The sequence below is a fragment of the Pterocles gutturalis genome, unplaced genomic scaffold (assembly GCF_000699245.1).
Source record: "Pterocles gutturalis isolate BGI_N339 unplaced genomic scaffold, ASM69924v1 scaffold31077, whole genome shotgun sequence".
Taxonomy (NCBI): domain Eukaryota; kingdom Metazoa; phylum Chordata; class Aves; order Pterocliformes; family Pteroclidae; genus Pterocles; species Pterocles gutturalis.
The window spans coordinates 25,860-39,252 of record NW_010113776.1 but is presented as its reverse complement, the minus strand read 5'-3'; the positions used below and the strand labels follow the sequence as shown (position 1 = coordinate 39,252).

At 49.7% G+C, this 13,393-nt stretch overlaps 1 protein-coding gene across 1 annotated transcript in view; it reads left to right on the top strand.

Moving 5' to 3' along the window:
- Positions 1-4,889: 4,889 nt before the first annotated feature.
- Positions 4,890-13,393, top strand: part of B4GALT1 (UDP-Gal:betaGlcNAc beta 1,4- galactosyltransferase, polypeptide 1) — a gene marked incomplete at its 5' end in the record, with an annotated part of 11,614 nt that continues 3,110 nt past the window's right edge. Inside the window, 2 exons of the mRNA XM_010074627.1 lie at positions 4,890-5,125; positions 12,487-12,674. Coding sequence (XP_010072929.1) covers positions 4,890-5,125; positions 12,487-12,674 — 424 coding nt within the window. The remainder of the gene's footprint in view (positions 5,126-12,486; positions 12,675-13,393) is intronic.

The window sequence follows — 13,393 nt, the reverse complement described above, 5'->3', positions numbered from 1 at the left end:
CTGCCCCATGTTCTACCACCCACTACCACTTTCCTGGATGGAGCCTGGCACAGTCCTGTTTGCAGCCCGCCTGGGGATGCAAGAGTACAAGTTCTGGCTCTGTGGGGCATTGCTGCTTGAGTTTTCCCAACAATTCTATTATGTGTGGTCCAGGGAGGCTGGACTGGAGCAGCCTCTAGATTTATTATAGCATCGGGCCAAGCAGATTCTAGGCTTTTTGTGCAAGGGGCCTCTTGTTTGGGTCAGCAGGGTGAGCACCTGGGAGGACGTGTGCTGGCAGCCTCACACAGCAGCAGGTTTAGCTGTTGCGGCAAGCGTGGCGGTTGGGAAGTGGTCAATGAGAAGATGACCGGGGCTGTGAGCCAGGTTCCTGAGGCTTGAGTGTGACGCTGCCTTTGGCTTTTTGCAAGCCTCACCTTTTCCTTCATGTGAGAAGCTGCTTCCTGTTTGTGTGCACCACAGCGGCCCCCGGCATCTGTGCTTGTACAACGCTTTTCCTGTGCACCTTCCCTTTGAGCAGAAATGGTTCTGAGTGTCAGAGGTGGATGACCGGGGCTGTGAGCCAGGTTCCTGAGGCTTGAGTGTGACGCTGCCTTTGGCTTTTTGCAAGCCTCACCTTTTCCTTCATGTGAGAAGCTGCTTCCTGTTTGTGTGCACCACAGCGGCCCCCGGCATCTGTGCTTGTACAACGCTTTTCCTGTGCACCTTCCCTTTGAGCAGAAATGGTTCTGAGTGTCAGAGGTGGGGGAGTGGGTGGGGGTGGGGTTTTTTGTGTTTGTCTCTCTCTTACCCTACCACTGCCAGCTAAAACCTTTTAAAACCTCTGAAGTGTTTGGATGTGATGCCGTGCTTTTGTTGTCTTTTGCCTGCTTCCGGCAGTTTCTTATTCATGTTTTCAAGGTTTTCTTTTGCTAAAAAGGTACAGTGAAGGCTTGTGAAGCTGCTCTGTTGGAGCTTTGTGACTCTGAACCCAAAAGATGCCTGCCTACAAGTCCTGGGCTGTATGGGTGACCAGAGCTGCAAGTCCACATAGCTCTGTCATGCCTGTCTTTTTTCAGCAGGGGTGCAATATATAGTGGCTCCTATGTCAGGGAGTCACCTTGAAGAGAAACCAAGAAGACTGAGATGGAGTGAATTGGTCTGGAAAGTTTATGTAGTAAACACAGATAGGGATACAGTTTTGGTGGGTGGGACAGAAGTTGCAGCAAACTTTGCACACTTTCTTGGCATCTGCAGATTGTGTCCTAAGTCAGCCTCCTTGGGAGACAACAGCCTTGGACATGCTTGCTATCCAGGCAGTCAAATTTCAGTCAAAATGGTTTAAAGTTAGTAACTGGAACCATGACTCTGGTCACTGGCTGGAAAGCCAGTGTTTGCAGATTTCGCTTAACCCTTGTCCTGCTTGGGAAGTGAACAGGAGTGGATTCGCAGCAGGTGATGTGTTGCTGTTGCTTTTTGTCAGCTGCATGGCTTTACAAAGTCTAGTTTGTTTTAGCTGTTCTGTATTTGAAAACAGCGTATTCAGGTTTTTTACATTTTTGTGTTCTTAGTGACACTGGGTGATCTGCAGCAAGCCTGTCTCAGAAGCAGCTGCCTTGCTGTGCCCGTGTGGCACCAGAGCCTGGGGACTGCTCACTGGCTTTTGTGCTGGCTGCATCCCTTGGGGCAGCATCTGCCAAGAAGGTCTGCTGCTTTTAAAGCTGATTTGATTAACTGAAGGTCGGAGCAGTACAGATCATTGCTCAACAGTGTCCTTCCAGACTCTGAAACTGTTCAATCTGTCTTCAGCAGTTAGTTTTTATCACAAAAGTGTTTTCGTCTCCCATCTTTTCCTTGCTGACGTTCCAGCCTCCTGAAGGCAAGCAAGACCACATGCGGGCAGGGTGAGTGGTCCACGTTTGGCCCTGGAGTGGGTGGCAAGTCCTAGCCCTGCTTACAGTGTCCAAACGCTTGTGGCTGTCCTTGCCCGACTGGAGCTTACAAGCCACCACCAAGAGATTTCCCCTGTAAATTCGCCTGAAGGGCAAACTTTCATTTCCTCCCCCTTACACTGTGCAAGTGAGCGCCAGACTTTAAAAGAGCCTTTGTCTGTTAAACCAGAAAGCATCCCCCCAGCTGGTGGGGCTCGCAGTTGTTCTGAAGAGCAGCAACTGGGAGCAGCGAGCGCGGCAACTGGGAGCGTGGCCGGCCCAGCAGGAAGGGGCCTGCTAGGTGGGCCCAACACCAGGGAGCAGTGGGACTGGCAGGGCCCTGCCGAGGGATGTGCTGCTTCCGCCCTGCTGCTTCCTGCAGTGTCCCGCAGGGTCAGTCCCGCTGCTGGTGGTGGGGCGGGAGCGAGGCAGGAGAGTAATGTCCCCACAGAGCACAGATGGCCAGTGTAATCCCGTTTGCTGGGCATGACCAGTTAGGTGAACCATGCCCAGTGCAATGCCTTTTTCTGTTTTAAACACACAAAAGCGTAGCATGATCCGAACTGTGAGTGCTGTTCTCCTAATGGAGGTGATGCCGGGGGGCAGAGGGATGGGTGAGGGGAAGCAAGCATGGAGGTGGGCCAAGGCCAGAGGCCATTCTGGGAGAGCACTAGCCACCACAGTGGGGAAGCAATAATCAAATTCGGAGGAAACAATGCACCCTCTCCCCCTCCCGCCCCTGCTGGCCTCGCTGCTCTGGCACCTATCCCCTGCCTGTCCCCACCGCCACCAGGGTGGCTGCGCCTGGCCTGATCCTGCCACCGCCAAGCCCCGGTCCCGGTTGTGCCGCTGTGTGTTCCTTCCTGCCCCAGTTCCTCCCATTCTTGCCTCTTCCTCCTGCTGCAGAGCGCCCTTACAGCTCTCCCTGCAAGCTGCTTTTCAGACAGAGAGGCTTTGGCCCTGGCTGTGCAGCCCCAAGTCTGGCGTCCGCAGGACTCAGTGTGTGCCGTGGGGCAACCAGGCAGGCACATCAGGGGTGCAGCTGGGAACCACGGGAGCGCTGAGAGCCCAGGCAGACTGATTCCAGTGCCTGGGGTCTAAGAAATCACTGCTTTCTCCTTGTGCGAGAGGGAAACGGGCAAAGCTGCCCATTTAACCTGTGCAAAATGCAGAGACTGGGAGATCCCTTTACATCTTGCCCATGATGCCAGTTTCTGCAAGGTTTTGCCTCTGCTGTGCAGGCAGTGATTCCGGCAGCAGAGTTTCCTTGCTGTCTCTGGGAGCACACTGAGCACCCCTGCCTGTCTGGCTGGTCTCCTTGCTGTCTCCAGCCTGCGTGAGCGCAGGTTTGTGGAGCAGCACGCGAACTAAAGTAACTTCTTCTAGATAAATAACCAGGGAATGGGCCCTGAGCCTGGAACATGATTTTTGCTTTTTTTAGTAGTCACACGTTGGGGTCTGCACAAGGTTGATCGTGATGGCCACTGTCCTTTCAGAGCTCTAAAAATCACTTGCACCCCCTTTTCAAGGGGCTCCATAAGTGCAGCATAGCCACCACTGGCACATGCACACAGAAGCATGCCACTTTGTATGTCCTTGGAAGGGCCTGGGCATCTCTTCAGCAAAGGCAAAGAGGAGACGGTAGCTCTAAGACATGTGTGTACATGACATACAGGCGTGTGTTCACACCCAGAAGGAGGAGAAGGGGAGGGTGCAGCAGCCAAATCTTTAAAGAGTGATCCCCAGCCTTGTGTTTATGGTGAAGACCTTTGGCTTTATGCAGAGGGGCCTCAGCATCCCCACCTGCTGCAGAGGCTTTAGTGGGAGCCAAATGTGCATGCAAAGCCCATTTTATTAGCTTGCCATTGCTGGGAGCAGGACGTGGCAGCAAAAGAGGTCCTTCTGCAGGCAGCTACTGCACTTGTTAGGTTTTTGCAGCAAGTCTGTTCATCAGAGCTGGAGCAGCTGGAAGCAAATATAGTGGAAAGGCAAGCCTGGATGTTAAGAGAGGGCATCCACGGAAGGGCTGCAGTCAGTGATGCTTTGTTTAGCCCCAGACCTACATACAGCTGTCTGGGAGGGACTGCTTCAGAGCCTGCATGGCAGAGCAGAGGAGCCCTGGCAAGCAAAGAGCACTCGTGCAGACACATGACCCCAAAGTCTTGCAAAGTAGGTCTCATCAGCCGTGTTGGTGCCTGGGGCTGCCACTGCCCTCTCTCCCTGAGCTCCGCCTTGAGCAGCTCAGAGGCTGTCGTCCTCTGTGGTGCCAGGGGAATTCTCATCCTCTGTGGTGCCAGGGGACTTCTCAGTTTTACGCACCAGTTTTGGCACAGATTATTTTGGTGGTTTCAAAACCTGCCACTGTTGAAACCGTGCACAGGAATTGCCAAACTGCATGCAAATCTGGATATGGTTTTTTTAGCAGTTCTAATACAGGACTTCTAATAAATAATGGGCACACCTATGGAACACTGAAAGTATCTGGAAGACAAAAACAAGAAAGAGGGTTTTGTTCACTTTGCATGTGGCTAGCCTTGGCGTAAGTAATTACGTAGGAAGGAAAGAAGGGTTATTTTTTAAGTGCTTGACTCTCATGGTGTGTGAGGTGGATGAGAGCACAGAGGGCAACGCTCTTCTGCATGCTGGTTTGTGGAGCACGTGCCAGTGGGAGTGCAGCTGTTGGTTTGCCACGCAGACAGGAGGCTTTTGACAACTCATTTGGCATCAGTGACTTGGTTGGGGTCTGATACCAAGAGGCTACAGCATTTGCAAGTTTCCTCTGCATGTTTTTGTGCAGTTGCATTGGGTACGGCTTGTCCAAGCTTCAACATCTCCATGCACAGCTGGGATTTTGTTTGGATCCAAACCTCTCTTTTTAAAAAAACAAAACAAAACAAAAACCAAACTTGTGTAAAGGATGTGTGCTCAAAGAAACAGATTATGTGTCCTAACTTGCTTTGTGCTGTGCCTCTCTTCCAGTTGGTGCACTACATGTGGAGTTTTCCCAGCCTGTGAACCTGGAAGAAGTGGCAAGAATAAACCCAGAGGTCAAAGCAGGAGGTCGTTTTGCTCCAAAGGACTGTATAGCACTTCAGAAAGTAGCAATAATCATACCATTCAGGAACCGAGAGGAGCACCTGAAGTACTGGCTCTATTACCTGCACCCAATTCTCCAAAGGCAGCAACTAGATTATGGAGTGTATGTTATCAACCAGGTAAGATGCTAAAGACACAAGGCTTTATAATGCTCTCATAACAGTGCCTGTGCCCCCTAAAACAGAGGATTGGTTCCTTTATCCTGAATGGCAGTGGGCTGGCAGGAAGGGATAAGGTTGCTTTGCAGGCTTCAGCAAAAAAAAAAAAAAAAAAAAAAAAAAAAAAAAAAAAAGTGAAAATGGACATGAACAAGTTTGCTTTGATGATTTTGATGGAAAACCTGGGGTCCCCTCCCCCAGTCAGGCACCATTCACTCTAAAGAGCTTCTGCTTAAATAAACCACTTGGTGAATGTTATGGTTTTGACCCTGTCAAGCAGCAAAACACCACTAAATTGGGCAAAAAAATCCCCAGTAGCACAATGCAATCTAATTTATCTTTCCAAATGTTCCTTTTTCCCAACTGCTGCAGGAATCACGTACAGAGATCTTTAAGGTGACAAGGTAGCATTAATGCCTAGTGTGGCATTGGGTGTGCCATAAAGCCGTAGGATTTCACTTACTTTCTTGAGCAACTTCTGTTCATGTTAGTAACAATGCACAAAGTGTCAGGATGGAGAAAGCAAAGCAGTGGCAGTGGAGCAGGTGAGAAGTTGTCTTCGGGTGAATAGAACAGAAAAGAAACAAGTAGTGACAGGGGGTTTTTTGTTGGTTTTTTCCCTCAATATCTGATGACCTTAGACTTGTCTTTAAAAAAAAAAAAAAAAAGGCATGTTTCACTCCAGACAAGCTGTCTTAAGTTATACCATAATGGTGGTTAAGTAAGTGGGTGTTGTTCACACTTAGAAAAGCTTAAGAAGTGTAGGTATTCGCATGGGCTGCAGCGTGAAAGGGTAGATGCAGCTCTGAGAGCCCCAGCAGAGACCGCCAGCTCCAGAGTTTCTCTCTTGGATATGTATTTTCATCCTGTTTTCTCAGCTCTGTAAAAACTGAGGTGAAATAACATGCTTCTCTAAATGTAAGTCCTTAAATTAAAGATTATATGTTTGGACATACCAAACACCGTGAATATTTAAAATGGTCGCCCAAGCAATAGATTTCCTCACAGAACTGAAAGTAGGGAGACCTTTTTCTAGAGAGAAAACCAATAGTCAGTTACTATCATTTCTCTTACTTTGCTTATTTCCAGGGTGCCAGAGATCTGGGCGAAAGTAATTTGTGGAGAATTAGGGAATTGGCAGTAGCTCACAAGCACAGCCTCCAAGATGCTACAGTGCCTGTGGCCAGCTGTGCTTGTGGCCTGTTGGCCATGTTGCTGAGGGCGCAAGGCGTTTCTGCAGCATGCAGACTGCCACACTGTGCCCTAAAATTAAGCCCTGTAAGGACACCCTTCCTGTGTAATTTAAAGAGCTGCTGGTGCTGCTGCGGTCCAGCAATGTGAGGCCAGCCCCAGCCCTTCATCCGTCGGGCTGCGTTTTCTTGCACATGCAGCATTTGTCTGTGCATGGAGATGCACAGAGGCATCACAAGGCTGCTTGAGGCACGCTCCCCACCAGTCAGTGGGGTGAAGGTTGCAGAGCAGCATGCCTCCCTTTCCTGAGCATGGCTCGGAAGCGAGGGTGCAATGCAGCTTCCAGCAGTGGTCCTGCAGTGGGGGCTGCTGCTTTCCTGGCCAGGCGTAGCTCAGTAACCAGCTCTGCAGGGGACTGGGGAGAGCTGCCCACCTGCAGTTCTGGTGGCACTGCTTGTGGGCAAGCAGCCATCTCCATCACAGAAAGCCAGCGGTGCAGCTGGGCTGGTTATTTCCCATCAGTGGTGTTCAAGGGTAAGAAAAGTGAGGGGCCTGATCGCATGAAGCTGTGCTGGCACCGATAAAAGCAGGCAAGTGTCCAAAGCCCAACTGGACTTCCTGCTGCTGCTGCGACAGTGCATGCTGGCTTGCATTGCCCTGCGTTGCTGGCTCCTCTTCTCTGGTCCTGTCCTCCAGTGCTAGGGCTTCGGGACTGTCTGTGTGCTCTGAAGTTAACCCTCACAAAGATTATTGCAGCCAGTGTTGTTTTCAGACTCATCCCTTGAGCAAAGTTGGAGTGGGAATCACATCCAGTACACATGGTATATATGTCCTCAACACATCCAGTAGTCAGGTGTAGGTTAGCAAGTAAGACTACTTGATTTGTAAAATAAACATGCTCCTTCTGCATGCCTCTAACTGGCTGTGTCTGGGAAAGGCAGAGTGCTCAGTGGTAGTAAACCTACTGGATGCACTTCTCGAGGCTGAGTGGGAACACTGCATAGAAAGAGTTGCAGAAAATGTATTAATTCTGACAGAAGTACAGTAGGAAAACGGTCTTATTTCTCTGCTGTCTTGACAATTGCTTTTCTCTTTTTCTTGTCTGTCCTTCCCTTTGCATCTGCCCTCTTTTTTTTTTTTTTTATTTTTCCTTCTAGTGGGGAAATATTACCTTTACTTGTTAATCCTGTCTATAACAAAGCAATCACTGAAGCAAGGAGAATTACTCTGTGATCTGGTTCTTACACACTGCCTACGTGCTCTTCTGTGCTCTGCATCTCATAGAAAGAAAGAGGAGAGCTGAGCCCTGCTACTGCTGCACTGGTAATGTCAAACTTCTTCCTTTCAGCGCAATGTGTTTCCGTCAGAAGTCCGTTGTGTCTCCACCATGCTGTTCTTGTGTGCCTGAATGCCTCAGAGTAGGACTTGGCTGAAGTCAGGGGGATAATGTTTGTAAAACGTCTAGCGTGTAACAGGAGCCAGTGGAAAATGGTATTATGCTTCACCCTCTGCACCCCATCCCCAGCAAAACCCAAACCCAACGTGTGGACTAGCAATTGTAGGATCTTTCAGATGAATCTGAGATGAGGACACATGGCTGGGTGTGCTCTTTGCAGCACGCATTTCGATGCTGTGCAAGCTTGACTTCATTTAATGAGAAGGCAGTGGTGAATTTGTGGCATCTCCCTCAGTCCCACTCGCTCCTGCCGTTACCCATGTGCTCTCTGGTACTTTCAGCCATTGCCACGGGAGCGTTCAGGTCTAGAAATGAGTTTTCTCACTGTAGTTCAGCCTGTGCAAACGCCCATGCAGCCAGACTGAAGTTTGGGAAAGGGAAGACTTATCAAATTCCTTGAAAACAATGCAGTTGTTTGACAGTTTTCCACTGGCCCCTGGTGTTCCCTGCAATGTCCTTGGTAGCAATTTTCCAGAATGTGTGTGTGTGCCTATGAGTGTGGAGTGGCTGGAGCATTGCACTTATTCATGTTACTTTGCAGGGGGTATCTGGACCCCCCCCTCCCCCCTCTCGTGTGCAGGCAAAGGAGGGAATTGTGCTCGTCTCCTGCTTACTCTCACAGTGGTGGGGGAGGCCACTTTCCCCTGGGGCTGCTTTTTCCTGCTGCCTGATGTAATGGTGCTGAGGCCTCAAAACACCCTCTGACAGAGAAACAGCAGTGTGTCTCCTGGTGTCTCTGTGTGGTCCTGGAAATCTGTTTCTGCCTGCTCAAGTCCACTGGAGCATGGACTTTAACATGGACATTGTGCATGTGGTTCAGGCTGTCTTGGGGGATCCCCGGCTTTACTAGGAACCTCCCGTTGGAGGTGATGGCTCTCTCCTAGCTGGCCGGAAACACATATTCTCACCATTACCTCCCTGAGACCCAGCGAGTTTAGGATCCAGGGGAGAGAGGTGCAGCCATGTGTCCTCTGCACTGCTGTGCTGTCTGAAGGAGGAGTCACAGAACTGCCTCCTACATGGAAGTGGGAGGCAGAAGGAAATTAGGACAGATGCCTTCTTGCTGGTTTGCAAGCCCTTTAGCTTGAGTGACAGTTCCAAAAACCTCAGTTTTGTCTGTCTGGCACTAAAAAAAGTTCGCATCCTTTGGTAGGTCTTGCTGAGTAAACCAGATTCAGCAAAGGTAAGAGATGGGAAGTACAAAAAAGCGTGGATGTTCTTTTGCTTGGGCTGATCATCTGTAGGTGTGAGAGTGAGTTGGTGTCAGACCCTGCAGGACTGAGGCAGCAAGTTGTCCCCCTTCAGCCAGTCTCTCTTGGACCAGGAAATGGAGATGGACTTGGATGTGTTAGGAGAGACATACGGATTAAAATCAGGAGCCAGAAACAGGTGCGGGGCATTAGCACTGAACTCAGACATGGGTTAAGACAAGAGAACATAGGGAAAAAATAGTGAGGGGAAAAAAAAATAGCAAAAACATGCTTGGACTACATCTTTTCTGGTTGAAAGCCTATGAAATAAGCATGGAGGCTACATCTAGAGTTTGGCTGCACTGTCAAAACAGCAGTCCCCTGGCTCTTCAGGATCATGTGCCTCTGTGCAAGCAAGTCTAAACTGATCTGTTTCCTTGTGGCAAATAACAGGGAGCCTGCATGCCATGAGGAGCTGCCAAGGAGAGGCAAGGGCTGGAGGTTTCTTCAGTTCTGCTTGGTCTGCTCTCTCTCGGGTCACTGGTGGTACTGTGCGCTGTGGTGACCTGGAAGGGACAGGAGCACAGAAAGACTTCCCAACTCTTTTTTTTTTTTTTTTCTTTCAAAAAGTTGGGCATCAGTCAAAGATGGAAGCTTGCAGCAGGTTTCAGAGTTTTGAGAGATTTGAATCTCAGATACTGCAAGCATGCCAGTGCTTCCACATTTCCTTAGGTAAAGAAAAAAGAGCTTTCTGCAAAAAGCAAAACCTCTTGTTAACAGTCTTCTTTGCTCCAGTACAAGCTGTAAAGCCCTGAATACCTGCTGGGACAGAAAACCAGCCTCCTGCCCTCAAAGGAGTTGCAATTAATAACAGCATTGCAAGGTTGCTGCATGAGCTACCTGGTTGCTGTAAAGTTACTAAAACACAGATTGGAGAGGGGGTTTTGTTTAATTTTTTTTTTGTTGTGATTTTTTTTTCTTTTTTTTTCTCTCCAGGCCCTTTGGATCCCACAGTGTGAAGCTGTGTGGCCATTTGGGAGGAGAGTGGCAGTGCCCATGTGAAGTGTTTGACATGTGCCTCGTCCCTCTCCCCATGCCAGGCCCCAGCATGGGCTGTACCGGGGTCTGGAGGGTGGGGCAGCAGGAGAGGTCCCGCACACCGTTGGTCTAGTCACTGCACTGTGCTTTGGGGCTTTTTGGGGAGAGGTTTAAAAATGCAGTTCCTTACTGCATTGTTAATCCCTAAGTGTCACCCAGAGGAGTTAGAGGCTTTCTGAAGTGTGGGTTAATTACAGATGAGCCTCTGCTGGTAACAAAATCGGTGTGAAATGCCCTTTGCCTTGAATTTTCATTATGAAAAGAGCAGCCAAAGGGTGTGAAATGAGGACACTCTTCTAGACTGGACCCAGCAGGTGCTTTGAGGCATGGTTGCACTTTGCACCAGGAAAAAAACGGGGGTAGGGGAAGAAAACCGTCCAATCCCACAGCCTCAGCCGCTCCCTCTCCCCAGCCTCTTTGTTCAACTTGCCTTCATCTTCTGCACTCAAGTTTTCCCTGCTCTTGCTTATGCATGATGGGATCATCTTCCCACCACCTTAGTTATTGTGTGAACCCTTTTGTTTCTAGTGAGGATGCTGAGAATGAGAATTTGCTTAGATCCTCCTCCACGAAAGCTCGCTCCTCCCTGTGAAGTAATTTATGCCGGAGGCAGGTGGTGAATGCTTTTGAAAAACTTGGTTTGACACTTGCATGTTAAAACCTTCATTTGAAAGATACTTCTGACTGTTCTAGGAACCTGCTTTAGGTGTCCAGTTGCAGGTCCATTAACCAGTCTGGATTAAACAGTTTCCAAACTAGTTATTTACTAACCAGGCAAATCCATTTGGGAGGAGGTGGCATTTTAGGCTGCTGCCCCTTGGGCACAGTATTTTACCCATCCTTGATTCACGTCTGTGCGGGTACTGCAGCGTGGGAGGATGGTTTGCACAAGTAGGGGAGTTCTTTGGCTCGACAGTGCTCCGAGGGTGTGGAGGGGGAAAGGTGGGATGTGGTAGAGAAGAAGGGATTTGGCAGTCTTGGTTTCCAGGCTGGCAAAAAAATCCAGCCTCCTTCAGTGGTGCCCTATGAGTTCCCTTCTGCCTGCTCTGTACCCCTGCAAGTGTTTGGATTTGAAGCTGCTGCTGCAAAGTTGGGTCCTGGATTGGAAGTCCTTACTCTCAAACCACCATAATTCTTGGGTTTGTGGGTATGATCCTGTTGTTTTTGGAAAGTACTCGAGCAATTTGCGAGCCCGTACTTGTGCTCAATGCCATGTGTGCTTTTGAAATGTTTCTGCCTGAGAGCAGCCAAACTGATTTCTTCTTGGGTGCCTCATTGCTCAGGGAGGAGAGTGGAGAGTTTCCTGCCCGGCTGTCTGCAAGTCCCTTCATTAACTGTGCCTGTCCTGGGAAAAACATGCCCTGCTGCAATGTCAGCTCTTTTCAGGTCCTTCCCATCATGGTGACAGCTCTCCTGGTTTCATTCTTCCCAGCGAGGCCCCTGGGACAGATGGTGGGTCATGCCCTGCTCCGGCTGGCAGAGGAGCAGCACAGAAGAGGCTGTGCATCGCAACAGTCAGCAATGCCCAGTGTGTGAGCTGCAGGAAGCAGCTTGGACCAGCCTGCCATCCAGTAAACAAGGCTGTGCGTCACAGCCATGTGCTGAACTGGTAGCATGCTTTCCAGGGCCCAGGGACCGTCCTGCTTCTGTGCATACACGACTGCCCAGGGTTTGGTGCAGGAGCAGGGGTGAGTGGCAGAGCAGCTGACCTTAGCTCCTGGTGTCACCTCGTGCTTTGCAAATCGGGTCTGGCATGTGCTCACACATGCTGCTGATCAGAGGCCGTGCCACAGTCCCACAGCCCTCTTGTGACAGTGTGTAGGAAGAGGGTGTCAAAATCCTGACCACAGAAAAGTTTGGGTCTGTGCTGCTTGTCCTGGCTGTAAGCTAAAGCACTGCCAAGGTTTCTCTCTGTAGCAAGGGTCCCTTCTAGAGGAGCTTGTCTCTCTCTGCTTTTCTCCACTGCTCTGGGACGCCCCAGCTGCTTGCCCCAGTGGTCCCTAAACTTTCTCACAAAATTCAATACCAAAACACCTTTGCGTGGCATGCAATGGGGACCGCTCTGCATCAAACCTGCCCTCTCAGAGCCTCCCACCAAGAGAGGGGAGCTGAGCCAGGTCCAGGCTTTCCTCGGCCATTTCAGCTGCCCCTGCCATTTGCAGCTGGCTCAGATGTCATCATCCTGCAGGTGGCATTCTGGGTGGGCTGCTCACTGCGGATGTCCCATGGGTGCTGCGGGGGGAGTGCTTGGGCTTGGTCTTGGTCCATCGCAGGCACACCAACCCAGTGTGGCGACACCAGCATCCAGCAATAGGTAAGAAACTGCTGATGTCAACTGTTAAATTTAAGTCACTTAACTGTTGTGGTTTTTTTTCTTTTTAAATTAGGATGGAGAAGAAGAATTTAACCGTGCTAAACTGCTGAATATAGGATTCACAGAGGCTTTGAAAGAGTATGACTATGATTGCTTTGTGTTCAGTGACGTAGACCTCATCCCAATGGATGACAGGAACACCTACAAATGTTACAGCCAGCCACGGCACCTCTCTGTATCCATGGATAAATTCGGATTTCGGTGAGATGCCTTTTGGAGGGGCATTTTGTTCCTAATATCACCGTTAGCCTAGCAGGCCAGGCGCAGCATTGCACATCCCCACCCACCATTGAAAACATGGGAAAACATCTCTGGCAAAAGCCTGTCTTGGCGTGCACATCCTGCAGGGAGCGGGTGGCTGCAGGCAGGATTGGCTGGAGAGGAAGGGGGAGAAACGCAGCTGAGCAGTTCATTAAAATTCACAGCTTCTGGAAAGTGAAATGTAGGGCAAGGAAAAATTAAGAGCCCATCGTTTTGCAGATGCCTGTGTATCCCTTCTTGTGTTTCAGGCTGGATGCTGGAAGACAGCTAGTGTTTCCACCCAGTCTGAAAAATGTGACACTCTCACACAGCGAGAGTTATGTGCAGCTTTAAAAACACTGCATCAGATGCTATTTTAAGAGCAAAATTTAATATCTTTGGCTGTTCGATTTCAGGCCACTGAGGGACCTGCCCTGGTATCTGAGAGCAAGACAAAACGAAATGCCTTTCAGCATACATTTTGGTTCAGCAAGCTGCTGCAAATAAAAATGTGTCTTCCTTTTCCTTTCTTCTTTTTTATTTTTCTATACCAAATCCCCAAGGGGGAGTTTAAAAGCTCATCTATAAAGTGAAAACCGGTCACGACTCCATGGTAGCCAGTAGTGCTAAAGATACAGCCGTGGTGTTCGTGGCAGGACCCCTGCACGTCTCCACTCCAC